This window comes from Hoplias malabaricus, chromosome 13 (assembly GCF_029633855.1).
Source record: "Hoplias malabaricus isolate fHopMal1 chromosome 13, fHopMal1.hap1, whole genome shotgun sequence".
NCBI classification, from domain to species: domain Eukaryota; kingdom Metazoa; phylum Chordata; class Actinopteri; order Characiformes; family Erythrinidae; genus Hoplias; species Hoplias malabaricus.
In genome coordinates this window covers 2332104-2357827 of record NC_089812.1, presented here as the reverse complement: position 1 = coordinate 2357827, position 25724 = coordinate 2332104, and the positions used below count along the sequence as shown (strand labels likewise).

Here is a 25724-nt window from a genome sequence, read left to right as displayed (position 1 = left end):
AAATGGTGATATGTTTTCACACACACTGAGAAGTATGTCGTTGGGAGGGGGACAGAGAAGGTGAAGTCTCCTACAAGCACAAAAGTGGGGGGCAGCGGGGGGGATCTGTCAAACAGCACGCTAAATTTAAAGTACGAAAAATGTAAAACAGGCTCTAAATACAATATACATTCTTGTATATGCTTCGTTTTTTCTTTGTCTTTCATATTTATGTTTACATTTGAACAGATTTAAGAGTATTTTCTTAATAGCATAATAAACATTACCGTACACAGAAACATTTTTTGCAGAACAGCAAATGGGTGTGTGTGAGGGCACTTGCCCAGGGTGTCACACAAGCGAGAAAAGCCACAGAGAGAGAGAGAGAGAGGGAGAGAGAGAGAGGGAGAGAGGGAGACAGAGAGAGAAAATAAATCGATTAGGGGACTTCCCTGACGGATGGCCCTCCTGGAGGCCCGGGACATGCCGGAGAATTCATTCTGCAGCAGATCCTCGCCAGGCCATCCGTCTCGCTGCAAATTTGGCAATTTCCCGGATCCTGCGGTTTAATTAGGCCGCCTTCGCCGCTGGAGCTCGCCGCGATGATGCATGCCAACGATACGCGGCGCTGATGTAGGAGACATGATTGTTGATAATGAGGGATGAATTTTTATCCGTGTAGAAAAGGGGATCAAGACAGAGACCAAGTCCTGCAACTTGCCTAAATGAGGAATAGTGAATGTGAGCTGGATGACCATATAAGGAGTTGAGAGTGTGAGCTGGATGACCATATAAGGAGCTGTGGAAGTGAAAACAATAAAAAGAAAACACCATGCGCCTTTTAATGTAGTGGCACCTTCACACCAATCTACAGAAAAGACAACGACATGGGATTTCCACTGCCTCTTTCAGGATCTAAAGCTGTATAATGAGCTGCTCTGAAGGTATTTCTGTAGGTCAGCATTTGAGGCTCTGCTTCTGTGTGTTGCTTCTGTTATTAAAAAGGATTATTTCTTCTGTGAAAGTGCTCTACAAATAAATTTGATTTGATTTGATCTTCTTTAAACTTACCCTTTTTTAACATTTGATCTGTTAGAACAAGACGAACTGATGCTCACATGTTTGGTCTGTGGTCATGAAAACAGAGATGATTCTAAGCTGAGTCTGAGTCTAAAATTGACGCATCGTCTCAGTCCGTCAGCTTCAGACGTGATGTGAAAGACACCGTTAATATACAATGTGTTTTTCTCATTGGATTCATGTGAATAAGCCTTAATCTGGATGCCCATAAGGAGCTGTGGGTGGGGACTGGGGATCACACAGGAACCTCAAGGTTATCTGTATGGCCCATGTTTCCACCAGTTTTAATAGGAACCATGGATACGTTATCAGCGGGGGGCGTTGGAGAGTTGCTCGGCTCCAGTGCGGCTGTGGCTAAATTTAGAGTTTAGGCTCTGAACTCTTTCTGGAACTTCTTTAGCTTGACGCTCCCAGAGACGCCATCAAGGTTCACACTAAAGAACCTGCCATTCTTTGGTTCCAGCTAACTCTCCTGGTTCAAGGACTTCCTTGAAATTAGGTTCGAGAACATGAGCCAAACTGGAAAAAGGCTAATGGATGCATTCAGCTCATATCCAGAGCTCTGTATATGGACATGACGCTCATAACTGCATGACCACACACACACACACAGTGGTCTATTTACACTTCTCATTAAGATGCAAACTGCATTTGGGATTCAAATGGCGCACAATGCCAGTTAGCATGGCTATTATCGAGCAGGACGCTTCTGGACAGCTGTAGGAGTCCAGACGTCACCTCGACGCAAATGGAGTCTGACCAGAAAAGAGAGAATAACACCATTCACAAGGAAACGTCTTTTCACTCTTTGTGCTCAGCTGCAAAATACACTTCAGTGTCAGGTGTAAATGCGGGCGTGAAAATGTGCTGCTTTTACAAATATTTCAGCAAGAAGAATGGCAAAGAGAGAGAGAGAGAGAGAGAGAGAGAGAGAGAAAACACAAGGTGGTCATCTGTAACACACAAGGTTTTGATGTCACCAGCTCATTCAGTGAAGGCTATTAATCAGAAGTGTGTTCTTCACCACCGCAGTAACAGTCTCTACTCCTCTGAATAGGCTTTACATTCGATGCTGGAACATGTGCTGTGAGGATTTGATGGCGCTGAGCCACATAGACATCAGTGAGGTCAGGTGCTGTTGTTGGACGATTGGTTCTAGATCACAAACACCACCCCAACTCATCCCAAACCTGCTGAATGGAGCTCAGTCACTCCAGAGAACACAGTACCTGGGGGATTTACAGCTTTCTGGCAGTCACCTGGCAGTGGGCATCGGGATCTAAGGCAGTGTAAAACAGCAGGACACACTCCAGTCCGCTAGCTAGTTCATCCCTAAACTTTATGGTCAGTCTTCTCTCATGGAACCTTTCATTCCCACCTTCTAACACGCAGGTTTCAACTCCTGTCTCTTCGTGGACGGCAGCCCATCACCTAAAACTCATCCCTGGAGAGAGATCAGATTCAAAACCCGGACACTGGCCTACAAAGGCAAATACGGACCGGGCCTTCTGTACTTAATGCCCATGGTGTTCAAGCTTTAAGTACAGCTCGGCTTGACCCATCATCATTCAAATTGTCCTGGCAGCTACGTGGTGGAACAAACTGCCCCCGGGGGGAGTCACTTAATGCCTTCAAAAGCTGACCCTGTGATGAAGACCCCTTGTCTTTGAAGAGTAGTTATATCAGCCCTTATCTTGCAGTCAGTACAGGCTTGGGATTGTACTCATATCTTACTGTATACCTACCATAAGGCACCTTCTCTCTGCTCCAGGGAAACGAAGCCCTGCAGTGGTCAGGGCTCACTTTGAATCCGCGTCCATTTCTTGTGGCGGTCAGTCCTTAAACGCACGGCTGAGTGAATGCAGTACTGTTTCTGTGATCATTTTTCTTTAATGAAATGGCAGTTATTCTTCCTCCAAACGAGAGCAGGATATTTACTGTCCCACTCTTCCCTCTGGTGGTGAGGAGGTGATATTACAGAAACATTTGTTTATATTATTCATGGTACATATATTTTGTTTTAATTAATATTTAATTATTTTGTTTTAATTAATAACGAGGTCTGGTGGATTCCGGAGTTATGTCAAATACTTGTTCTTCAGAACATCAGTGGGTACAGGAGCTGTAACTGTGTACTGGTGTTTTTGATGTGTGTGTGGTTGTGGTGTGTGTAGTGCAGTGCTGTTTAGATGGTGTGTTGTTGCGGTGCTGCTCTCTGATTGGCTGTGACGTTACACAGACACGAAAACGTAAAGACATGTTCAGTGCTTTAATGTCATCAATCACTTTTACAGCATTAGACACAAGAACCTGTCCACACACACACACACACCTCTCCAACCCATCCTCATCCATCAATCAATCAATCATCAATAATTAACAATAATTACATCTCATCACAAAGCAGGACTCGTGAGTAAGGACTGTGCAGTGCGAATGTCCCTCAGCTCATTTCCTATTGGACACATCGAGCTCGACTCGGCAGTGTCTGGCTAAACTGATACTCCTCAGGATGTTGGAGTTAGCCAACTTCAGCCAGAAGCCAGCAGGAGAATTAAGAGCCGTTGCTGTTGGGCAATCCTCATGTTTGGCTTAATTTAAAGTTTTTAAATCGGCAAAAATAAATGTTCCATTGCTAAGATTTTGTTGATTTTATAAACGAAAGCAGGAAGCGTGGCCTTTGACTTGTGCTTTAGCTTTCGAACCTTTCCCTGTGAGAAGCATCAGACATTTCATTTCACTCTGAGAGAGAAATCATAATAATTTACATATAATTGTATTTTACATTAGTTTATTTTAAAGGAACAATAGATGAGATTTTTTTTTGCTCTTAGGGCTCCCCCTAGTGTAATTTATTTTTAAAGCACTGGCTTCCTACGCTTCTCCAAAATTTACATAGTGCAGTGTTCTCTGTACTACAGATCAGTGTAATCATCACAATGATTTTGAAGCTGTAATTGTAAGACAAAAATATTACATACTGTTCCTTTAAAGGAGAATTAGGAATGATTTACAGCCACTGGGAGACGTCAGGAAATTGCAAGAACAAACAGGATTAGCTCTTGGTCACTACAGGGATCGATCGATCAGCGCCCAATAATGTGGCACCTCTGTGTGTTCCTTAAACGGCTGCTAATAGTGTTTGAGAGTTTCACAGAAGGATCACTGCCCATACAACATTTAATGATTTACTCAACCAAAATATGGGACTACATACATTTAATTTAGTGTTCACGACTATCAAAGGAGCTAAGGACAAAGACCACAGAGCAAAGTCATGAATAATTCATGCAGCAGAGACCAGCACCAGGGCGGAGCTGTGAGTGGTTTTAGGAGCAGGTGACTGTGTATATCTGGTACCAAACATGAGCTACGAATAAGTCCGGTTTATGATAGCGATTCTGTCTTAAATCCAATCACAAAACCTAAGAATCTGAGTTTATATCCTCTCTGTTCACCCCAGAGAATCTCCTCCTTAATGACCAACTGTGAGGTTGCCTAAAATGCAGAGTTTCTCCAGCAGGGGGCGCTATTAGCGTGTATAGTGCTTTTTGTGCATCATTTGAAGGGAAGAACTTTCAAACTCATTCATCCTTTCATTCATTATCTTTAAGCGCTTTTCCAGTTCAGGGTCGCGGTGGGTCCAGAGCCTACCTGGAATCATTGGGTGCAAGGCGGGGACACACCCTGGAGGGGGCGCCAGTCCTTCACAGGGCAACATTCACTCACACACTCACACCTACAGACACTTTTGAGTCACCAATCCACCTACAGAGACAGAGAATACCAGAGCCAGTACAAAACGATACACAGAAGTGTGTATCCAATCAGAATGCAACTGGTAGAGTCCTGACAGCGAGGTCACCTTAACGCACTGAAGGCATAAGACGCTCTGTCTTCTTGTGGGCGGAGCATCTGTGGCTGAGACGAATGGACTGTGGCTGAGACTAGAGTATTAGATCAGTGCTGCCCCCTGCAGGAGAAGCGAGGTGAGATAAGGATGTTACTGTCTTGTGTTGCGCAAAAGCTAACGTGACTTATCGCTCATTTAAGCAGTTGTTTGGAGCTGCTACTTTTGTACATTTATTCCAGATATAGTTGAGAACCTATGTTTACATTTCGCACAGTGTATTGGAGTATTGGAACACTGCTCCCTGCAGGCAAGGAGCAGTTACTGCAGTTTGTCCGTTGTTTGGGAAAGTACTTAAAGGAACACTAGGTAAGATTTGCTATTTTTGCTTCTGGGGCTCCCCCTAGTGTCATATAGTTTTACAGCACTGTACAAAAATAAATGAGGAGGGGGAAATATGTTTTCCTACCCTCCTTTAAAAGTTACATAATGCAGTTTCTGCAGTGATGAACCCACAGTAGCAATGACAGATGATCTGTTCTTCCTATTACAGGTCATTTAAGCATCACAATGATTTTGAAGCTGAAATTTTCAGTTAAAAATATTACATAGTGTTCCTTTAAGTTACTTGTAAGAACCTGTAATATCTGTAATAAACCCAAACTCAGTAAGCGCTCATGTATTAGAGTAAAAAGTAGTGTGCTGCCCCCTGCAGGTGAATAGTTACTGTACAGCGCTGGGAGCCTGCTCAGCCAGGAACTCGTCTAGGACCCTGATGATGCTGCAGGCCTCCTGGAGGCCGCTGTGCTCGGCTCTGGCGTTCCGCAGCAGGACGTCACTGTTCCCACAGTTCTGCAGGAACACGCCACAGCGGAAAAGTGCGTAGTGGCTCATCTCAGCCTGCCGGATAAAACGCTTCAAGTTGTTCATGTCCTGGATTGCCTGCAAAAAAAACAAACCCTTAGACATTTACAGCCACTGCATCACAGCATTAAACCCCTGAAGTGTTTTTATTGACAGCGACGACATTTGGAAAGACATCACTTCACTGGCCACAGTATAAAAAGCTATTTATATTTAACGTAACTTCCAGCTGCTGCTGCTGTCGGAACAGTTAATAGAGTGGCTCGGCAGGAGCGGCGGGTCTTTAGCATCTAACACAGAACACGTCCGTGTGGAGTATACCTTGAGCTTGAAGTTCTCCAGGATCTGGCGCAGAAGGAAAGGGTTAAATCTCTCGGCTGCGTTAAGGAACGCCTGGATCCAGTCGTCACAAAACCGGTTACTCACTGTTAAGAGTGTGTTACACACAAGGTGTTAAACCAAAATCAGGAGAGCACGATAATCTAAAAACATCAAGTGTGTTGGATGGAGCTCCATCTTTCCATAGAGTTCAGCCTAATGCTGGGGGAGGGGCTTCATACCCTTCTGGCAGACTCTTGGCACTGGTCCACTGACCTGCGTGGGTGAAGGCTGGAGGGCTGTTGGAGAAATCGATGATAAGATCGGAGCGAGAGTCTTCAGAGACGTCTTTACACTGTGATGCTCCTGGTTCCTCCTGAACCAGACCCTGTAAACTCGCCGCTTTAATAAACCTGAAAAGGGAGAGCAGTTCATTAGAAATCGCTTCAGGACCGGAGGCCACGTTTCTGGCTTATGGTTCACTGAAAAGTCCCCTACACACTGAACACAAGAAGAACAAACTGCAGGAAAATACACACAACTCAGACATGGATTTTCACATCCAACTCAGAGAGGAACACAGTACGGAAGAGGCCTTTAGTAACAGCCTGTGTTTCTTTACCTGGCCACGTCTGTCTTGGTCTTCTCGTCTGCTCCAGTGACCTCTACATGGGTGTGACTCAAAGCCTGAGACAGAAATGAGAAATCGGAGAGATGCAGTGGGAGAAAAAGTAGGTTTTGTTTCATATCAGCGCTGTTCAATAAAAACATTGATCTCCCAAAACTGCAACTTTACAGGAGAACGAAAACAACCTTCTTAAATCTCAGTGATTTTATTCAGAGTCATTTTGGAGCATTTCCATTGGTCCGTTCATCATGAGATTCACACACAGTGTGAAGGACAGCGTCTGTGTTCAAATGATGTAGTAAAATAAAAATCGACCAAAATGGGGATACATGGAGTGTGGTGAGTTCTCCCTGTGTCTGCGTGGGTTTCCTCCGGGTGACTGTCTGTGAGGAGTGTGGTGTGTTCTCTCTGTGTCTGCGTGGGTTTCCTCCGGGTGACTGTCTGTGAGGAGTGTGGTGTGTTCTCCCTGTGTCTGCGTGGGTTTCCTCCAGGTGACTGTCTGTGAGGAGTGTGGTGTGTTCTCTCTGTGTCTGCGTGGGTTTCCTCTGGGTGACAGTCTGTGAGGAGTGTGGTGTGTTCTCTCTGTGTCTGCGTGGGTTTCCTCCGGGTGACTGTCTGTGAGGAGTGTGGTGTGTTCTCTCTGTGTCTGCGTGGGTTTCCTCCGGGTGACTGTCTGTGAGGAGTGTGGTGAGTTCTCCCTGTGTCTGTGTGGGTTTCCTCCGGGTGACTGTCTGTGAGGAGTGTGGTGTGTTCTCCCTGTGTCTGTGTGGGTTTCCTCCGGGTGACTGTCTGTGAGGAGTGTGGTGAGTTCTCCCTGTGTCTGTGTGGGTTTCCTCTGGGTGACTGTCTGTGAGGAGTGTGGTGTGTTCTCCCTGTGTCTGTGTGGGTTTCCTCCGGGTGACTGTCTGTGAGGAGTGTGGTGTGTTCTCCCTGTGTCTGTGTGGGTTTCCTCTGGGTGACTGTCTGTGAGGAGTGTGGTGTGTTCTCCCTGTGTCTGTGTGGGTTTCCTCCGGGTGACTGTCTGTGAGGAGTGTGGTGAGTTCTCCCTGTGTCTGTGTGGGTTTCCTCCGGGTGACTGTCTGTGAGGAGTGTGGTGTGTTCTCTCTGTGTCTGTGTGGGTTTCCTCCAGGTGACTGTCTGTGAGGAGTGTGGTGTGTTCTCTCTGTGTCTGCGTGGGTTTCCTCCGGGTGACTGTCTGTGAGGAGTGTGGTGTGTTCTCCCTGTGTCTGCGTGGGTTTTCTCTGGGTGCTCCGGTTTCCTCCCACAGTCCAAAAATACACGTTGGTAGGTGGATTGGTGTCCGTAGGTGTGAGTGTGTGAGTGAATGTGTGTGTGTCTGTGTTGCCCTGTGAAGGACTGGCGCCCCCTCCAGGATGTATTCCCGCCTTGTGCCCAATGATTCCAGGTAGGCTCTGGACCCACCGCTAATCTTGTAGCGCCCTCTAGTGGCTTGGTCAAAAGCACAATCAAACTCCCTCTGTATCCATGGGTTCTGCAATCACAACTCCCACCATCCGTGTATCCACAATCTCCAATAAACATTTTCAGAAATTTCAAGTTTTCACACATCCTCATTCACTCTCCAGCGCTCGCGGTGTGATCTCTACTCGTCTCGCATCTCCTACAGCGTCCCCACTGGGTCAGGGGTGGTCAGTGATAGAGATGGATTAAAGTGAGACAGTGTCTAACACCGTGTTAATAAGAAAGAAAGGAGTGTTTCTTACAGCATGAAGCAGAAAGCTGATGTTGTTCTGGACTGCCTGCACCACTCTGTGGACGTGCATCACTGACTCCTCGTACCACAGACTCAGGTAAGGCCTGACCTCAGACTCCAGATTCTGCATCTACAACAAACACACAAGCGGCACTCAGACAGCAACGGGCAGGGTTCAGCGCGGGAGCTTTCAGTGAAAGAATAACGGAGGTTCAAACTCAAAAATGATACTCACTTCAGGTGTCAGGCTGCTCTGAAGACCCTGGACGTATTTATCCAGCTCAATTCTGAATGTGGAAGTCTATTAAAGAAATTCTCCAAGTGTTTTTCCAGCCAGCACTGTCCCAGGAAACACATTGTGAAAAATATAACAGGCCGATTCACTGGACATAAACACTGCCAAATTTGAGGCTACACATTTGAGATGGTATAAGAGAGAGAGAGAGACAGACAGAGAGAGACAGACATAAGAGACAGAGACACAGAGAGAGAGAGAGAGACAGAGAAAGACACACAGAGAGCGAGAGAGAGAGAGAGAGAGAGAGAGAGAGAGAGAGAGACAGAGAGAGAGAGAGACAGAGACACACAGAGAGAGAGACACACACAGAGAGAGAGAGAGAGAGACAGAGAGAAAGACACACAGAGAGCGAGAGACAGAGAGAGAGAGAGAGAGATCTAAATGACCCTGGGAAACTAAAAAGTCTGTTTCACAATTGTTTTTTTTTTTTAAGTTTCAAAACTTGTGTGAACTCAGCTCTCATCATAAACACTGCCGCCATCCTGTGGTCAAATGACAGTACCCCAGCTCCTCATGTAAAACTAATCCCGTCCGAGTACGACTTTAATGTTGATGAGTTCTGGTGAAGGATATAAGTTGAGGCCCTTCTCTGAGTCGCCAAGGAGACACACCACCCAGCCGTTCCCATCCGAGTCCGGCTGCTCTGGAGAACTCACCTGATCCAACAGACAACAGTAACAACCCAAGGCCTGCTCCGGAACACTGGAACACACACACACACGTATTTAAAGCAAAACCTCATATGTCTAGAAATAAAACCCATCCTTAAATCCCACTGATGTAGATTTTATCGTAAGGAACGCTGAACCATTCCGACCTGAGCTCCACGGTGGCGATGTTCCCCATCCCTCCGAGCAGCGCCCCTTTACTCAGTCTGCGGGAGATGTAGCTCCGCAGCTCAGGCTCCGCCTCCTCCGGCAAACTACAGTCCAACAGGGTTAGGCTAGATGACACAGATACAGGGTTACCATGGTTACGGAGGAGCCCCAACAGGAAAGAGCTATTCGGCTACCAGATGAAACCACTGAACGGGATACGGAAACAAAGTTAAAGTGCAGACCACACGGAAAACGGCGAGTTGGGTTCCAGGGGTGCGTCCTCACTGCGTACGTAACACTAACTGTTTATTAGACAGTTTACAATGTGCAGCCCATTTCTCCACACTTTATTCTGTTCTCACTGCTTAGCTGTGATGTACTCTTACGTATAGAAGCTCAGTTAATTTACGCTTTGATTATTCGCTGGAAAGAAATCGTATTTATATTCGGTCATTGTCTGTAAGCGCTTTCCCAGCTCAGTGTTCAGGACTCAGTCAAGACGCACCCACGGAGACCACCACACATCATCATAGACACAGTTACCATAGAGACCAAGCAGAAAACATTCAGTTATCATGGTTTTCACCAGTCTGAAAGTTTAGATTCGGTTTCCAGTGAGATGGGTTTCAAACACGGACAGTTAAGCATTTAATGAAGCGCTGATGAACACGATACACACTCACAGAACACACACCTGTCAGGTGTGTCTCATACTGTCGACTGTCACTCAATATGTGTATAACTTTCACTTTCCGTTTCAAAAATAGAGGCCATTAGAGCCTTTGTGTCTCTCCAGTTAAATACTTAATAAAGCTGAAGCCCTTTAAACAGTGAGTTTATCAGCTTTATCGAATTTATTTGTATTTGTATTAATTTTACGAGACTGAAAAACCGCTTTCCTGAGGGTTACAGAGCAGAGATAAAGACAACAGAAGAAAGTCAGAGAGTTCAAGCTCAGAACAGTGGGTTATACACATCGCACAAAGCCTGAGATGATGAGAAAGCAACAGACGCACACAGATCCAAAAGCACCAGATTTGCTTCAAGGACACAGAGAAAGAAGTGTTAAAGGCACAGCTCGGAGACAGACGTTTTACCTAAAGTCCTCCTGACTGCTGGTGGAATCTGCCCGTCTCTGGCTCCAGGCCACATTCTCTTCCGAGGACTCAGATCTGGACAATTAATAACGGCTCAAAATATCAGTGACAGACCATTGGGGTCACCCTGTGAAAAAGGGCTGAGCTAGAATTTACGTTATGATTCTGAAGGTAACCAGACATCCCATTCAGACACAGTTTTCCCTTTCGCACACTTGACTGACACCTAGTTCTAAACATGGCCGCCTCTATGTGGGGGACCCGCTCTATGGAGCACAAATCGATTCATTCAGGGACTTTATATTGTTTGACTTGGACTTTAAAGTAAAGTACATTAATATTTTCCTAAGAAAACAGTGCTATTCGTCACAATACAATCAGAATATTATATCGTCCACCTCTAATTCAGAAAACAACATGTTTACACACAGTGGACCACAGACAAATGAAAGGACCCCTCGGGTGTCTCACCTGGTGCTCTGGTAGTAATAAATGGAGTAATAAGTGTTTATCTGTTGTATTTTTGGACTGAAAGCTGTCAGTTCTTCACTGTCCAGGTCCGTGTCCTTCTCGTCCACATCCACAGACTCCTGAAAGGAGGAGGTCTGACACACGAACATCTTTAAAAGCAGCTCGAAAAACACAAACCCAGCGCTCTAGATAAGCTCGGAGAAACTAGAACCCGGTAGGGTCTAGATAATCATTGGTGGGAAGGTTCTCCTGAGAGATAGCTCCACACATAAAAGATATTTTTGTAGGAAACGTTCTCAACGGTTTGTTGTCATCTAGCCCTGGGATCTGACGGCGCATGCGCGTTGGGAGAGGCGCTGATCTGTATACCAGAATACTCTGAGCGCATGAGTTACAGATCAGATTAGTGCTGCGGTAAATAGTGTAGCTTTGTTTATTTAATTTGTGAATTTGTAAGCACGGAGCACTGTGTAGAGTTGCTTCAGAGAGTGACACCAACTTATATATTAATATATTAATATAAATATAGGGTGTTAGGGTGGTTTTAATGTTTTGGCGGATAAGTCTCTTCCCGCGTATAGGTGGCGCTGCTCGTGCACGCGCGCGCTGATCTCTGAGTGCTCTCGCGAGAGTGGCACTGGGCCCTTAGCAGCTCGCGCGCCTGCGTCCTCCCTCTTTCCGCCATACTGCAGAGCTGGTAAGCGAGAGGAGCTCGGACTCCTTCAAAAAATCCGCTAATATCTCCGTCATCTTCACCCAAACGTCCCATTTTACCTCCACTTATCATTCCCCAGTAAGAGCGACGTTTGTCCCGTGTGGTATTTTGTATATGTGTGGTTTTATGACGGAGTATTTTGTGATTGTCCGGTCTCCGCGGTTCGGATTCTGGCCACGACATTTTGGTGGCGCTTAGACCTATGATAACGGCTCTATTTGTGTTTCAGAACGTGTGTGTTGTGGGGTAAAAGCGGTTAAAAGCTGTGTTGATTAAGTTTAAACGTGTATTTGTGCGTAAAGCGAGCGTTGGTTTACTATTGGCTGGGTTCTTGTGTAAAGTTGAAATTCCTCCTTAAATCGTGCAGCAGTTACATGTAATTGCTGAGGGATTTAAGGTGGAACGGAGAGTTTAGCTGTAGAGACTGTAGAAATGGAGCTAGCTGAAGTTGCTGTGGTGTAAATGTGAAGGGCTGCTGAAGGTGTTTGAATGAGTTGCTCTGAAAATGTCAGTTATTCGTGGTGTTTGTGTAGCTTTAACTCCAGCGCTGAATACTTAAAGCAGTGATTTAACAGCAGACAGTCTACTGTAACAGTTATTCACCTAATGTTTAGATTTCATTTACTGCTCCAAGCTTAAGTGGACTTCAACGTGAACTTCACGCATACAGCTGAACGTACTGTGTTCATACGCATTGTCTGAGAGTCAGGGTGTGTGTATATGGAAGTGTAATGGTTGAGAGTTTAAGGCAGTTTCAACCCTGTTCTAATACCAACGTCCCCCAAAGAGCAGCTATGATTTGGGTGGTGGGTCATGGATGTGGTGGTGTTTTAGTGTGTGTTGAGCTGACCATGAGTGGATCAGATACAGCAGTGGGCACTCACTGTTCGTTTAGACACACCTACCAAGCTGGTACACCTTGTAGATGTAAAGCCAGAGGATGTAGTGATGCTGAGTGGTTTGAAAACTAAACCCGCACTGCTGTCTGATCTACTCGTACCAGTGCATCACACTAACACGGGGCAGGACCCGCGCTGTACCTGCGCTGGGGGTGACCCAACCATTGGGTAGTGTGTAACGGGCCTAACAATGTTCAGAGCAGTGGAGGTTGTGTGCAGATGTAGTAGTAGTAAAATTATTGATGTGCTAATTTATTGTCTTTTCTGCAGTTGGGATTAATTTAGCATTTTTCAAGCAGGGCTTTGACATGTTTATTTTCTGGAAGTTATGGTCTGGACGGCACCTTTTCAAGTGTGTTTAGGTTTAAACTGGAGTCTGTATGATCTCCATTGTGACGTGACGGCACTAAATTACAGATGTTTGCTTGTTTTTCAGGCACAATGGTGCGGATGAACGTGCTCGCCGATGCCCTGAAAAGCATCAACAATGCGGAGAAACGGGGGAAGCGTCAGGTCCTGATCCGACCCTGCTCCAAAGTTATTGTCCGCTTCCTCACCGTCATGATGAAGCACGGTCAGTCTCTGCCTTTCCTCTTTTTATTTTTGCAGGTTTAAACTCCCAGTTACAACCCCATAGTATCTGTAGTTGGGCTTTTGGTGTCAGATTCACGAGGCAGGATTTCAGATTTGTTGCCAATTTATGCGTCTGCATCGAATCTATGGTTTGAGCAACTCGTGAGCACAGCAGAGCTGCGAACCCTACACACACCACCTCAAATATAACTCTTTGAATAATGCAGACTACACCTGTGATTGGTCGGTATTCGGAATAACGTGGATTAAGTTGAGGTGAGAGAACCAAGCAAGTCCAGAAGTGAGCTCCTCCACACTACAAAGACTTTCAGACAATCACTTGCAGAGGAATTCCCTCAAACATCGGTGTGGATGTCACGGAACGAATAAAAAATATGGAAGAACTTCCTGGAAATGTACGTATACGCCCAAGAAAATTGCTACGAGGAGCGGGGATCAAGATTGGGGGAAGAAAATGGCAGCATTGTATTTATTAATTTCCCAGCACCGTTCTATTAAATCAAGTATGTTTCAGCATCCATACGACAATGAATATCTGGACATCAGTTTTGTTCTTCACACTTTTTTTACTTTATTCATGCTCTTGTTTGTTGTTATACACATTTTATATATACACCATGCTAATTAAGATAAATACTAATCTGAGATGTATAGTTTGTATACTGTGTATAGTGCACGTCACACATTATGCAATTAATAGACTACTCCTGTACCTGGACAGTGCAGAGTTGAAGCTTGTATTCCATTACAGATGTGAACACAGACACGCTGTCTTTATAACCTACATAAGTTGGGGGAATGTATTTGACATTCAGCCCTAGTGTTTTTAGCAGTGCCACAGACAACACACAAGTGTAAAGGCTCACCCCGGTGTAGACTCTCGTAATTCACCATAGCACACATTCTCCTTTAGCCGGGTATCATGAGCTCAAACATGAGATAAAGCAGGGTGTCTACAACTGTACTGTAAAAACAGAGGTGAGGTCCTGCTTTGTGGATGAACCCCCTGCAGTTAGCTACATAGCTTCATCCCAGAACTGAGAACTAATACGTGTGTTCTTCAGCTCTTCTTTTGGATTCTGAAGTGTGTACTCCGCCTAGATTTACGTGTTTCTCAGTGTCAAGTATTAATACTGGTTTAAGAGACATCTGAGCTTATGTTTTTGTGTGTCTCCAGGTTACATTGGCGAATTCGAGATCATTGATGATCACAGAGCCGGGAAAATTGTGGTGAACCTCACTGGCAGGTTGAACAAGGTGAGGCTTCGGTCTGGAAAGATGTTGGGAGCAGGATCTTTCTTGCTTCCCCCCCAAACCCCGCAGTCTGAATCTTAATTTGTTCATCATTGATGTATAAATCTGTAAAATACTACCTAACTCTATTTTCCATCAATTGCACACATCACACGATGCTCAGGCCCTGCTCATGTTTCACATTCATTCACCTCCTCAAGTCCGTCTGTTGTTACTCTGTTCCTCTGTTCCTCGAGTTAAAATCAGATTTCCTGAATGTTTTAAAACATTTGCATGTCTTGGTGTCGTCCCCTAAAAACAGACTCATCCTAGGTGTTAAACACTCAGAAAAATGACGTGCTGCTCGTTTTTAACGTGTGTAATTCATGCTGTGTCTCCGCAGTGTGGCGTGATCAGCCCCAGGTTTGATGTGCAGCTGAAGGATCTGGAGAAGTGGCAGAACAATCTCCTCCCCTCCAGACAGTTCGGGTGAGTGTTAGGAATTTACCTGCGCCGATTAATCGACTGCTGTTTAACGCGTCAAGGCCGTTGACGATGGGAGCCTTTGTCCCAGACCTCGGTTGGTCCTTTTTTTATTTGTTCGGTTGATTATTCAGCGGAAAGACGTGCATGGCAGGACAAATTTGGTTGATCTGCCCGAGCTCTGTCATCGACCATTAACAATATGAGGGAGAACTGTGTAATTACAGCCTTGTAGCGCTACATCAGCAGTGACTGAGTTCACTGGTCAGCAACTGACCACACCACACTTTATTAATTAAAAACCAGGGGGAGGACAGTCATTTCTAAGTAAACCAAGCAGCAGACGGTCAGGACGATTGTCCGCCAGTAAAAGCGTAGGAGTATCTGAGGAGACAGGTCTGTGGTAGGTTTGTTCATACCAGCCCTGCAGTCAGGAGAGAGCTCAGAAGAGAAATGGCTGCAGCAGAGTCCAGTTTCCTAAGACACAGCCAGTAGAGTGATCCACACACACCCTTGTGTGTGTGAAGAGTACAGCTCGTGTCCACAGTGAGCCCCGTCTCTCGCTGGGTTTAGTGATGAATGGTGAATCGTGGTGGGTCTGCGTTAACATTGTTGTGGTGTAAAACAGCATTCCCAGCGCTCTGACTGCATCAGTTAGTAGTAGGATGATGCTCGGATTTCCCCTCTGGGATCAATAATGTATCTATTGAATTTTCTTTTTAAATGTGTGTCTAATTCATTAGCTGTTCATTTACCATAACTTTTCAACCAGTGGTGCACAAAAACGATAGGATTGTGTCCAGAGTTGAAGTCCAGTGCGAGTAAATACACGTGGTTATTGCGTAGCTGAAATCTCGCTTGTTATTCAAGCTTTCCACTGGGTCTTAATCACAACAGTTGCTTTCTTGTTGCCTGGGCACTGAAATAGACCTCCTGCATCATTGCTTCCTTTTTTATTATAATTAGAGATGTATGAATATCGATACCGGTGTCGGGTATTTGCCTGATACTTCATCATTTCCCGTACTAGTAATCACAAGCAAGGCTCTGATACCTACAGTCGATACCTTGTGTACGTTGCTGCACTAATGAGCGAACAATTTAATGTCAGCGATCTGGAATTATTTAACAATCTGTAATGGCAACCCAAGCAAAGCAACCTGCAGTGAGTACGCCACGCCGTTTTGACTGTCTCCTGAATCTTGAGTGTATTTTCATTCTGGGAAATGTTTCCCTGTTTGTAAGAGCACTGTTCGTTGCCTGACGTGTTTTTTTTTCTCTGCTCTTAAATAAACACGGCCTTTAAACATACTCCCGAGTGTGGGGCTTCCCTGCCGTTATCGTGTAACGGAAGCTGTCTTCCCAAAGATGCACAGCACTGCGCAAATCTTGTTGCAGCTCATGATACTAATTTATAGATAGATACTTTATTGATCCCACAGGGAAATTTAAATTATTGGTAGCACAAAAATACACATTAGTACTAGGTTGGGGGGAAATGGTATTTATGAATCCCGTATGTATAACACATTTTTGAAGTATTTTCTGTGCATCATATCCACCAACACGAGCGCAGTAAAGGTGTTTCTACCTATAACTACTTATATTCCGTATGGTTTTGGCCGCTGGTTTCTCAGATTCAGTAAAAGACAGTTTAAATGCGCGTGTGCGTGCGCTCGGGACATTGCTGTCTAAATCGATGCGTTTCGTTGCATGTGACCAGCCCTTGGTTTTTATTAAATCCATTTTTTTTGGCTGACTCTTGCAAACAGTGATTTAAAAGGTAATGGATATCAATCTGAAAAAGGCGGCTTCATTATTTGCTTCGGAATTGCTTTGCTTTGACGGTTCCCTGCGATCTCAAGAGGGCGATGGATTCAATTTACACTCATCTGCAGCAGTTATTTCGCCATCTTCAGTTCAGATTTCTAACGACTCTTAACATTCTCTGAGCACAAACACAATGGATAGGGCTTTTTTTAATATGGCCTTAATTTGTCTATTGCTTCAGGTCCTCATGAGCCTTTGCTCTCTCTCTCTCTCTCCTCAGGTTCATCGTATTGACGACCTCAGCTGGCATCATGGATCACGAAGAGGCCAGACGAAAACACACGGGAGGAAAAATCCTAGGTTTCTTTTTCTAAAAAATGTAAAGGCGCCAACAAATAAAACCAGTTTTCAGTGGACCAACAGCTCTCTCGTGGATTTATTTGTGTGTACTGCATATATATATTTAAAAAGGTGTGGGGTAGTTTTGAAGGAACACAGCATTTCCAGTTCCACCTTAAATGCTAAAGCACTTGTGGCTACTGCAACGTTTAAGGTGGAACTGTAAGTTCTGATGAGTGGTCTGTTCATCTTTTATTTATCGGGTTTAACTTTGGTGTAAGTCAGGCTTTATTTAGACCAACATCTGGGGACACATCCAACAATCCACAAATGTACACACGGTGGCCACTTTATTGGAAATCTAATGATCCCTGTAAGCCTCAACATATCTTAAATCAAACTGTTAGCAAACCCTAGTGGCGTTAAATAAAACGGACTAATGACCCCAGTATGTTGGCCGTCCTCAAACCGACTGTCAGCTTATTTTTGACACAACCATTAGAGCGGTGTGGTGTAATCTTGATGTTGGATCCAGGTTCCAGGCCGGGGTTTCACAATGACCAGCTGGAGTGGCTGTACCTGGCTAGTCAAGGTGCGTTAGCTGTTGCGGCTATAGCGCATCATGCTAGCCCGCCATTTTAAAATTCCAGCCTGGTATCGATTTGATGAGTGCCCTGGAGTCACTAATGGATGGCGCCTATAATCCAAGTACAAAGTGGTCTGGTTCTTATAAAGTCGGTGTGAATCAGCTGTGTTCCTCCTCACTGCGGTAACTGCTCTTTTGAGAAGGTGCTGGTGATGAATGATTAGCTCTGGCACTGTCAACGTTTGAAAAACTAATGTTAAATATTAGATGTGTGTGTGAGATGACGTCTGGTTCCATTCATCACCACTGAGGACCCAGTTTGAGAGTTATAAATGCTTACAAATGTGAGCATTTAGAACTGACTACTGGAAAAGCTCAGCGATACACTCTGAGTGTCCAAACACAGCTCCAAAACACCAGGGGGCAGTGAGCACAACTGAAGCAGGGGTCTGTGACAGGGCCCTAGCCCTTGCTCAAGAGCACTTCAGCCGTGAGTGTATTTTCTTTTTCCAGTCCTGGGATTGAACCAGTGGCCCTCTGTCCTCGAGCTTCTCTAACCTTAAGACCACACAACTTAACTGTAGCCCGAACCTGAGGGTCCCTCTGCTTTTTTATTTGTTAGGATTGATGTAGAGCTAAAGCTGCGTGGTTAAACTGAGAGATCCTACTTTGTAGAGCTACCCCAGAACTCACAACAGGGGGCGCCAAACACTCACTTTTGCTCTGACCACATCTCTCGAAGTTTGCTCTTCTTTCTCCACTTCCAAACTCCTCTTTTACTCTTATTCTTACTCTATTCTTAATTTCTAGTCTCTCACACGTCTCTTTTTCTTCCTTTAGACCTGTTCCCATTCTGTTTTCCTGCCCTGTGTGTGTCTCCTGCAGGCAGACAGACGGAGGACAGGCTGATGCTCCTCTGTCACTGTACTGATCTCCTGATGGAGAGAGTGGTGTGTGTTTGTGGTGGTCTCTGAGGACATCTATCTCCAGGAATCTGTCCCGTCGTGTTTTTGGTCTTTGCCTCAATGCGGCCTTTGATTCGGACGAACGTACGTTTCTCTTGCTCTTCAGAATGAGAGGTGAAATGCAGGTGGAACAGGGAGGGGCTCCTGGGATGAGCAGTGGTTCTGAGTGAGCGGGTTCTGTTTGGTAAGTGTTAATGGATTACTGCTGCTGCACAAACTCTAGATACACAGTTCTGTGCCGTTTCAATTACAGCCGCAACCGCGTGTCCGTGGAGAAGCGTCCTTAAACCATCCTCAACGTTGGGTCCTGAACAGCGCAGTCTTAACGGAACGCTAGGTAAGTTTGTTATTTTTGCTCCTGGGCTCCCCCTACAGCTGCAGCGTGGCATTCGCTTTTACAGCACTGTCCTGAAATCAAGGTGGTTTTCTACCCTCCTCCAAAAGTTACATAGTGCAGCTTCTTCAGTGCTAGGCCCCGAGTAGCTACGTCAGAGACTCTTTTCTCCCCGTTACAGCGCAGTGACGCATCACAATGATTTTGAAGCTGGAATTTTAAGGTACTAATACCACCTACCGTTCCTTTAACACCGCGCCCTTAACTCGTTCTCTTGAACAACACAACCTTGACAAAGCCGTAGCCTTAACCACGTGTGACAGCTTATATTTCACACCCTGAATAAACGATAGTAGATTTAAAACCCTTCAGAGCAGATTCTGAACACTTCTTAGCGGCCGGACTGACCCCAGATGACCACCGCCACCGTGTCCTGATGAAGTCCAGTAACCTCTTCATCACAGCGGTGTTTTATTTGTTCACAGAACTCTGTTTATTCACACGTCTGCAGCAGAAGACAACTCTGATCCTCGACACACACTCACACTCTGTACACCGTCTCCACACTCTGCTCCATCAGGGCGCAGCGGGGCGTAGGGAAAACTGTTAGCATTTCTGTTGCTAACCGTTAATGTTGCTGTTTATTTTGTGACGAATAGAGGAGCACAATACTTTTTTTCTTAACGCACAGTGTTCATCCACTCAGCTGCAGGGCCTCGGGCTCCTGGGTGTGGTCCTCTCCTCGGGTCACGGTGTAGGAGGGGTGTGCTGTGTTCTCTCTGTGTCTGTGTGGGTTTCCCCCTGCAGTCCAAACACACCCGCTGTGTAAGCGGAGTGACCGTATGACATTATCCATGTGAGAGACTGGGTGAGTGTGTGAAATCGTCCACCGTGACCCTTACAAAACCGTAAGTTATTTCCGTTTGTAACCATACAGAGTGTGATACGCAGTTATCCAGGGCAGGCCCAGGGGGCAGTAGTGGTCTTCTCTTCTCCACAGTCCTCTCACTCTCCTGCTGTGTCAGAAAAAGGCTTAAAACTCCAATTAAGATCAGTCCTGACGATAACAGAGTTACCGTGTGATCTGAGAGAGGATGAGCTTTATTCCTCTGATCAAACACGGCTGCTATCACTGCGCCAAAAAAACAGAAACCAGGATTAATCAAACAGGACACCAGCCGCCATCCCACAGTCACGCCATATTTATTCATGTATGACCTTTAACTGCGGGGCTTTTATTTTGAAAAACTTCTGGACGTTCCTGACCCGGCCTTGTCCTGTTTCAATCAGAACTGCGGTTTAATTTTGTGTCGTTTAGTTTTAACTCATTTGGCTTGAGAACATCCGCTAAACCTTGTGAGAAATGGACCAATAGAAATGAACCACATTTAAATAAAAGGGTGTCATTAATTTACTTTAAATGTAAAGATATTATTTTCTATAAATCGTTTTACATGTAATTTTTTGTGCTTCTCTTCAGGATCTAACTTTGTGAACCACTGCAGTGCGGCGCTACGAGCAGTGAGTGTTCTCCTCCAAGCGTGTTGAGCCCCATTTGAGGCATTTTGAGGTAGTGAGGCCTCTTTCTAGTGAATAAACCCAGAGTAAGGTGTATTATTGTGTTTAATGCGACAGTGACGTCGCGCTGGTGAATATTCAGCTTCAGTTTATCCCAGAACTTTATAAATATCAAAGAATTTGGGTCTTGAAAAGTGTGAAATGTGAAAGGGGCAGATGATTGAAAAGCAAGCTGAGCCCCCCAGACTCAGCTGTGCTTCCTGAGGGTGTGATGATTTCCCAGCCCCGTGTGTGTGTGTGTGTGTGTGTGTGTGTGTGTGTGTGTTCATTCTAGCCTCAGGCATTTGCTCTGACCTTATGCCTGACCCCATCCCTTGCCTCATGTGAAACATTGGTGTCGTGTCGCACTGTTCACTAAAACCTATTTATATATTGTTTCAAATAACTTGTATTTACACATTAATAACGCGTGTAATTACCGCTGATAGACTTTCAGTTCTGGACGCAATACATTCACAACAGAGGCTGTAGCATAACATCATAACATGAATAAGACTGTAGTTATAAAACATGTTATTACATACGATGTATCACTGTAATCCATGTGTAACAGAGAACAGAACTAACAGACCGTTAGTACGATTGTTGTTAATGTGTATTTACGTGTGTAACTACATATGTAATAACGAGTATGTGTAATTATATGAAACAGTACTGTAACGCTGAATAAATCAGTAGTAACATTGTTATTACATGCATTGTTAATATGTAATTGCTTGTGTAATGACGTGCCTATTTGTCATCGCTCTTCAATTATTAGTAGTTATATAGTTATTACATGTTTTCTTGCTCTGTAATTAGGATTTAAAGGTTTTTATATTCAATTATCCCCTCATTGCCACAAAAAATACCAATCAGACTGTAGTTTTTAAAAGAGATTCATACAGAGACCATCAATAACACTGGAGCGGTTCCGGGCCTCGGCGATGAGCAGAACGTCTGAGTAAATATTAACACAGAGCCGCAGTGGGTCTCAGGATCAAGGCAAATAGAAGCGAGAGGGCTGAGGGGGGAGGGGGAGGGCCACCTTATTGAATCGATTAGCAGCTAATTAAAGAGCGAGAGGCTGCCTGGCCGGGCGCGAGGGAGACGACTTCATTAGCGCGAGTCTCAGTGAGACTCACCCATCTCCTTCACGGCAGGAAAACAGAGGGACTGTGAGGAACAGAAGTCCCGCGGTCCGATTGAGCCACGTCTGGTTTATGACCCTCTGCAGACCATAGTTCGACTGACAGCGGCGACGGATGACCGGTCATTTCTCGTGAGAGGAGGTCACTCATAGCCGCAGGTTGCCGACAAGCCGCGAGCTCCCAACCGAGCGTGTCTCTGACGAGCTACGGCACTGAGCACAGCCTGGAGGACCCTGGGGTGCTTTATGGCTCTCTGACTGATTTGGCATCGGGCGTCGACTCATGTGCAGCTGCTCCACAGCGTCTTACTCCGTTCGATGACTGTCAGAGCGTCTACAGACTGGTAGCTGCGGTCGCTCATTGTAAGTCAGTGTCTATAAAAGTTTGCGCGTTGTTTGTTTTGCTTAAAGATTGTGGCCAGATGTGCTTTCTCATTCAGAGATCACATCTGGCTCCGCGAGACGCATCGTCTCTTCACTGTCTTCTCAGAAATCGTTCGCCTCCTGGCTGCTCAGTGTTTCGTCTCCTCTGTCTCAGACGATCCCTCAGTTAAACTCCACGAGTGTTTGAGCAGCTGGTGATTCTGCTATCAGCTGCCGGCAGGAGCCTACACCCACCCCCCACACCTCCAGCCCCCTCCAGCCTCCTCCAATGACAGAAACACCTCCACACCTCCGACCACCAGACGCCCAGATGTGTGCGTGTTTGCCTCCAGCCTCTGCGTTACACTGCTGCAGATCTGCCTCCGGGCAAGGAGCTCTGGAGCATCAGCTGCTGCACCCCCCCCCCCCCCCCCCCCACCCACCCCCCGGAGCTCATCTGGGCCCTAACTCCAGGCGTTAGGCCTTTGGTACAGAGTCAAGGACTCCAGCTGTGCCCAGCGTTTCCAACAGGGGGAGGGTCGGGGGTGTGGAGGGGAGTAAACCCGTGTTAGCACTTGTGCTTCTGTTTAATGTCACTGCTGTCTACAAAACCCTCACGCGGCTTCACAGCTGGACCTTCTGGATCTGTACATTTTCAGAAAACCTAATGGAGCTGAAAGTTTTCCAAGGAATTTCTGACCATTTCTATTCGGTCGTTCGTTCCCAAACGATGACGCACTGTGAGGCACAGCACGAGATTTCAAAGGATGTTACAGCTCACACAGGTACAGTGATTCAGACAGTGACGATGTACGTTCCGGGAAAGGGCCACCACAAAGGGCTCAGCACAGACAGGGGCTTCGTGGACATGGGGTTGGTTTAGAAATGATCTCAATGCCACACATGCACGCTACATTCTGATTGGCTCGCTGTGTTTCCGCCTATACACACTTCCATTAGCTGTTGCGTGCTGGCTCTGGTATTGGTCCGACGTTAAAGACTGCCTCCACACGTCGAGCCAAAATAGCAGACTTTGTGTGTCAGTCAAAGCTCTTTTCCTGCAGTAGTAGGCGGCTGCCCAATCACCACTGCTATTGGCGCTGTGTGTACTGTCTGCAGTGCTGTGTTCTTTTCTGTTTTTGATGTTCAGTGTATTATATTAGTTATTATTATTGATTAGTTTTAAGGGTCACAGTATGATGTTCATAATGTAGTGTAGTGTAGGACTTTTGAGGTGTTCCTGTGTCTGTCCTTTTCCTTTAGATGCATTGCTCACTTAGCACACTTTTCTTGTGTGTGTGTGTGTGTGTGTGTAACAGGAGCTGAATAACTGTAATGAAGTGATATCAATCAGCAGCTCGTCTGGTTCTGTGCAGGATTTTGACTTTGGCCTCAGGTCTGGTGTCTAATTTGGATCCAGCGAAGCGAGCCCTGCTTATCTCCTCCACCTGCTTCCTAACGACAGTTGCACGAAGCTCACACAAAGCCTCGCCGCAGCCTACGCCCACCACCGCGTCCTCCGTCCACCACCGCAGGTAATTACTGCCATCAGTGACACTGATCTTCGCATCAGAACCATGTGTCACTCTGTTAATCCCATCCACACGGCGCAGTGTTAATGGTGCCCCGTGTTTCTGCCTCCTCCTGTCCCCGTGATGTGTGGCTGATGCTGTGCATGTGTTTCATTGTTAAAGACAACAGTCATTCTGATCAACAGGACGCATCAACTGGAATATAATATACATACCGTCTGCGTTTATTACTCCACTGTTTTAACAAATCAGGTCATCTCCAACCACTCCAAACTCTGCCCTGAATAAACACAGCACCTCCAACTGGAGACAACGCCCTGTGTAATATTTCTACACTGATAGGAGACATGGAACACAGAGATAATTTTTTCATTCCTCGCAGCATGAACATGCGCACACCAGGACTCCTCTATCACCCATTTTAGATCCTTTCATTGGTTATTAAAGCTGTTAATGGATTAGCACCCTCATATAAATTTGGAATGCCTGAATGTGTTCTAAAGTCATCAAATACTGAGTAAATGTCCCCAATGTTGGGAACAGTGTTCCTAGAGATATTTGTCAGACACCCACTGCTGACATCTTACATAGCAACTTAAAAAAAATACTATTTTAGAATCGTGTCATTATTTATAGCTACTCTTGTTTTTTATGTTTATACTCTTCAAAGTCTTCAAATGTCATGTAAATTTTATTAGTATTAGTTTTTATTACTCTTTTTATTACAGAGGGCGGCACGGTGGAACAGCAGGTAGGTGTCGCAGTCACACAGCTCCAGGGACCTGCTGGAGCTCTGCTCCAGGTGACTGTCTGTGAGGAGTGTGGTGTGTTCTCCCTGTGTGGGTTTCCTCCGGGTGACTGTCTGTGAGGAGTGTGGTGTGTTCTCCCTGTGTCTGCGTGGGTTTCCTCCGGGTGACTGTCTGTGAGGAGTGTGGTGTGTTCTCTCTGTGTCTGTGTGGGTTTCCTCCAGGTGACTGTCTGTGAGGAGTATAAACACACGTTTATAGGTTGATTGGTGACTCAAAAGTGACCGTAGGTGTGAGTGTGTGAGTGAATGTGTGAGTGTGTTTTCCAGGGTGTATTTGATGCTGGACACTATCTCATCGTTAAAATGTGGACACAAATCCTACGTCTTCTTTCTGTCTCACGTCTCCTGGGACAGGAGCTAGCAGCTTTTGAGCTGTAAGATTTTCCTCTGGGCGGGCTGTGCTAAGGCCTTCTCTCTTCCTGTAGCTTACTCACATCTTTAACCCCCCCCCAGCCCCCCTCAACCCCACCCCCACCACCCCTTCTCTCTCAGACAGGCCAAATACCAACAGTCTGCCTCCAGACTCCGGGTGTGTGTCGGGTAGAAAAAGCCAGCCTTGTTCTTACAGAGTGAGTCAGTGTGTGTGGGTTTGGGTTTATATTTTATGAGCATGTGTGTGTGTGTGTGTGTGTGTGTGTGTTAGAACACTGCTGAGTCAGTGCTCTCTGTGGTTAGCTCCCGCTGTCTGACTTTGAGAAGCCAGCTGAGTGTCAGATATCCGTGTTTCTGTGGACAGTGGATAAATTAGCCGTTTCCACTGCTATTACTGCACTTACGTTCGGACTCTTAAATGGCGGCGCTATTAGCCATTAGAGTCATAATGAAAGGAAGGGGAGGGCCAGGTCTGTGCGGCGTGGCTCTTTCTTTATTGTTAACGTCTGAATAACAGCGAAGATCAAGGTGACAGTGTTCGCTGCGAGCGCCTGCTCTAATTTCCTGATGGACCGGCGAGATTGCGGAGGAAGAGAAAGAGCCTGGTTCCGTACCTCGCCGGGAACGTAAGAGAGGGGCATCGATTTAAACCGACTCCTAAACTTCCTCCAAGGCTCACGGCTGAAGTCTGATTGAGCTCAAGGTTGAGGTTTATCTGATAACAGAGGAACAGCAGAGAGCCCCCTCCCTCCCACGGATCAGAAGCTTCCAGATAGAGCTGGGCCAGCACCAGGACTTTCAGCAGCTAGAGTCCAAGCTGAAAAAAGGCCACAACAGCTCACGGTCGAGCCATTAGCCGAACACTTCCATCACACCTGACATCTCTGACATCTCCTGGACTCTGGAA

The 25724-nt window shown here is 45.8% G+C and overlaps 2 protein-coding genes across 4 annotated transcripts; one reads left to right on the top strand and one right to left on the bottom strand.

Moving 5' to 3' along the window:
- Positions 1-3322: 3322 nt before the first annotated feature.
- c13h17orf75 (chromosome 13 C17orf75 homolog) lies at positions 3323-11483 on the bottom strand. Of its 2 annotated transcripts, XM_066643052.1 has the most exons (10): positions 11118-11483; positions 10647-10721; positions 9549-9674; positions 9305-9433; positions 8669-8726; positions 8444-8563; positions 6714-6778; positions 6368-6504; positions 6095-6198; positions 3323-5851 (listed from the first exon to the last, which is right to left on the bottom strand). In XM_066643052.1, exons 1-10 carry the CDS (start codon positions 11264-11266, stop codon positions 5633-5635), a joined length of 1182 nt encoding a protein of 393 aa, XP_066499149.1. In that variant the 5' UTR covers positions 11267-11483; the 3' UTR covers positions 3323-5632. The 2 variants fall into 2 exon arrangements, with proteins under 2 accessions (XP_066499149.1, XP_066499151.1); XM_066643054.1 differs by lacking the exon at positions 10647-10721.
- Positions 11484-11679: 196 nt separating this feature from the next.
- Positions 11680-17227, top strand: rps15a (ribosomal protein S15a). Of its 2 annotated transcripts, none has more exons than XM_066642163.1 (5): positions 11680-11814; positions 13168-13305; positions 14503-14582; positions 14962-15047; positions 17092-17227. In XM_066642163.1, the coding sequence occupies exons 2-5, from the start codon at positions 13173-13175 to the stop codon at positions 17183-17185; spliced, it is 393 nt and encodes a 130-aa protein (XP_066498260.1). In that variant the 5' UTR covers positions 11680-11814; positions 13168-13172; the 3' UTR covers positions 17186-17227. The 2 variants fall into 2 exon arrangements, with proteins under 2 accessions (XP_066498260.1, XP_066498261.1); XM_066642164.1 differs by having other exon boundaries at positions 11800-11910.
- Positions 17228-25724: the final 8497 nt, after the last annotated feature.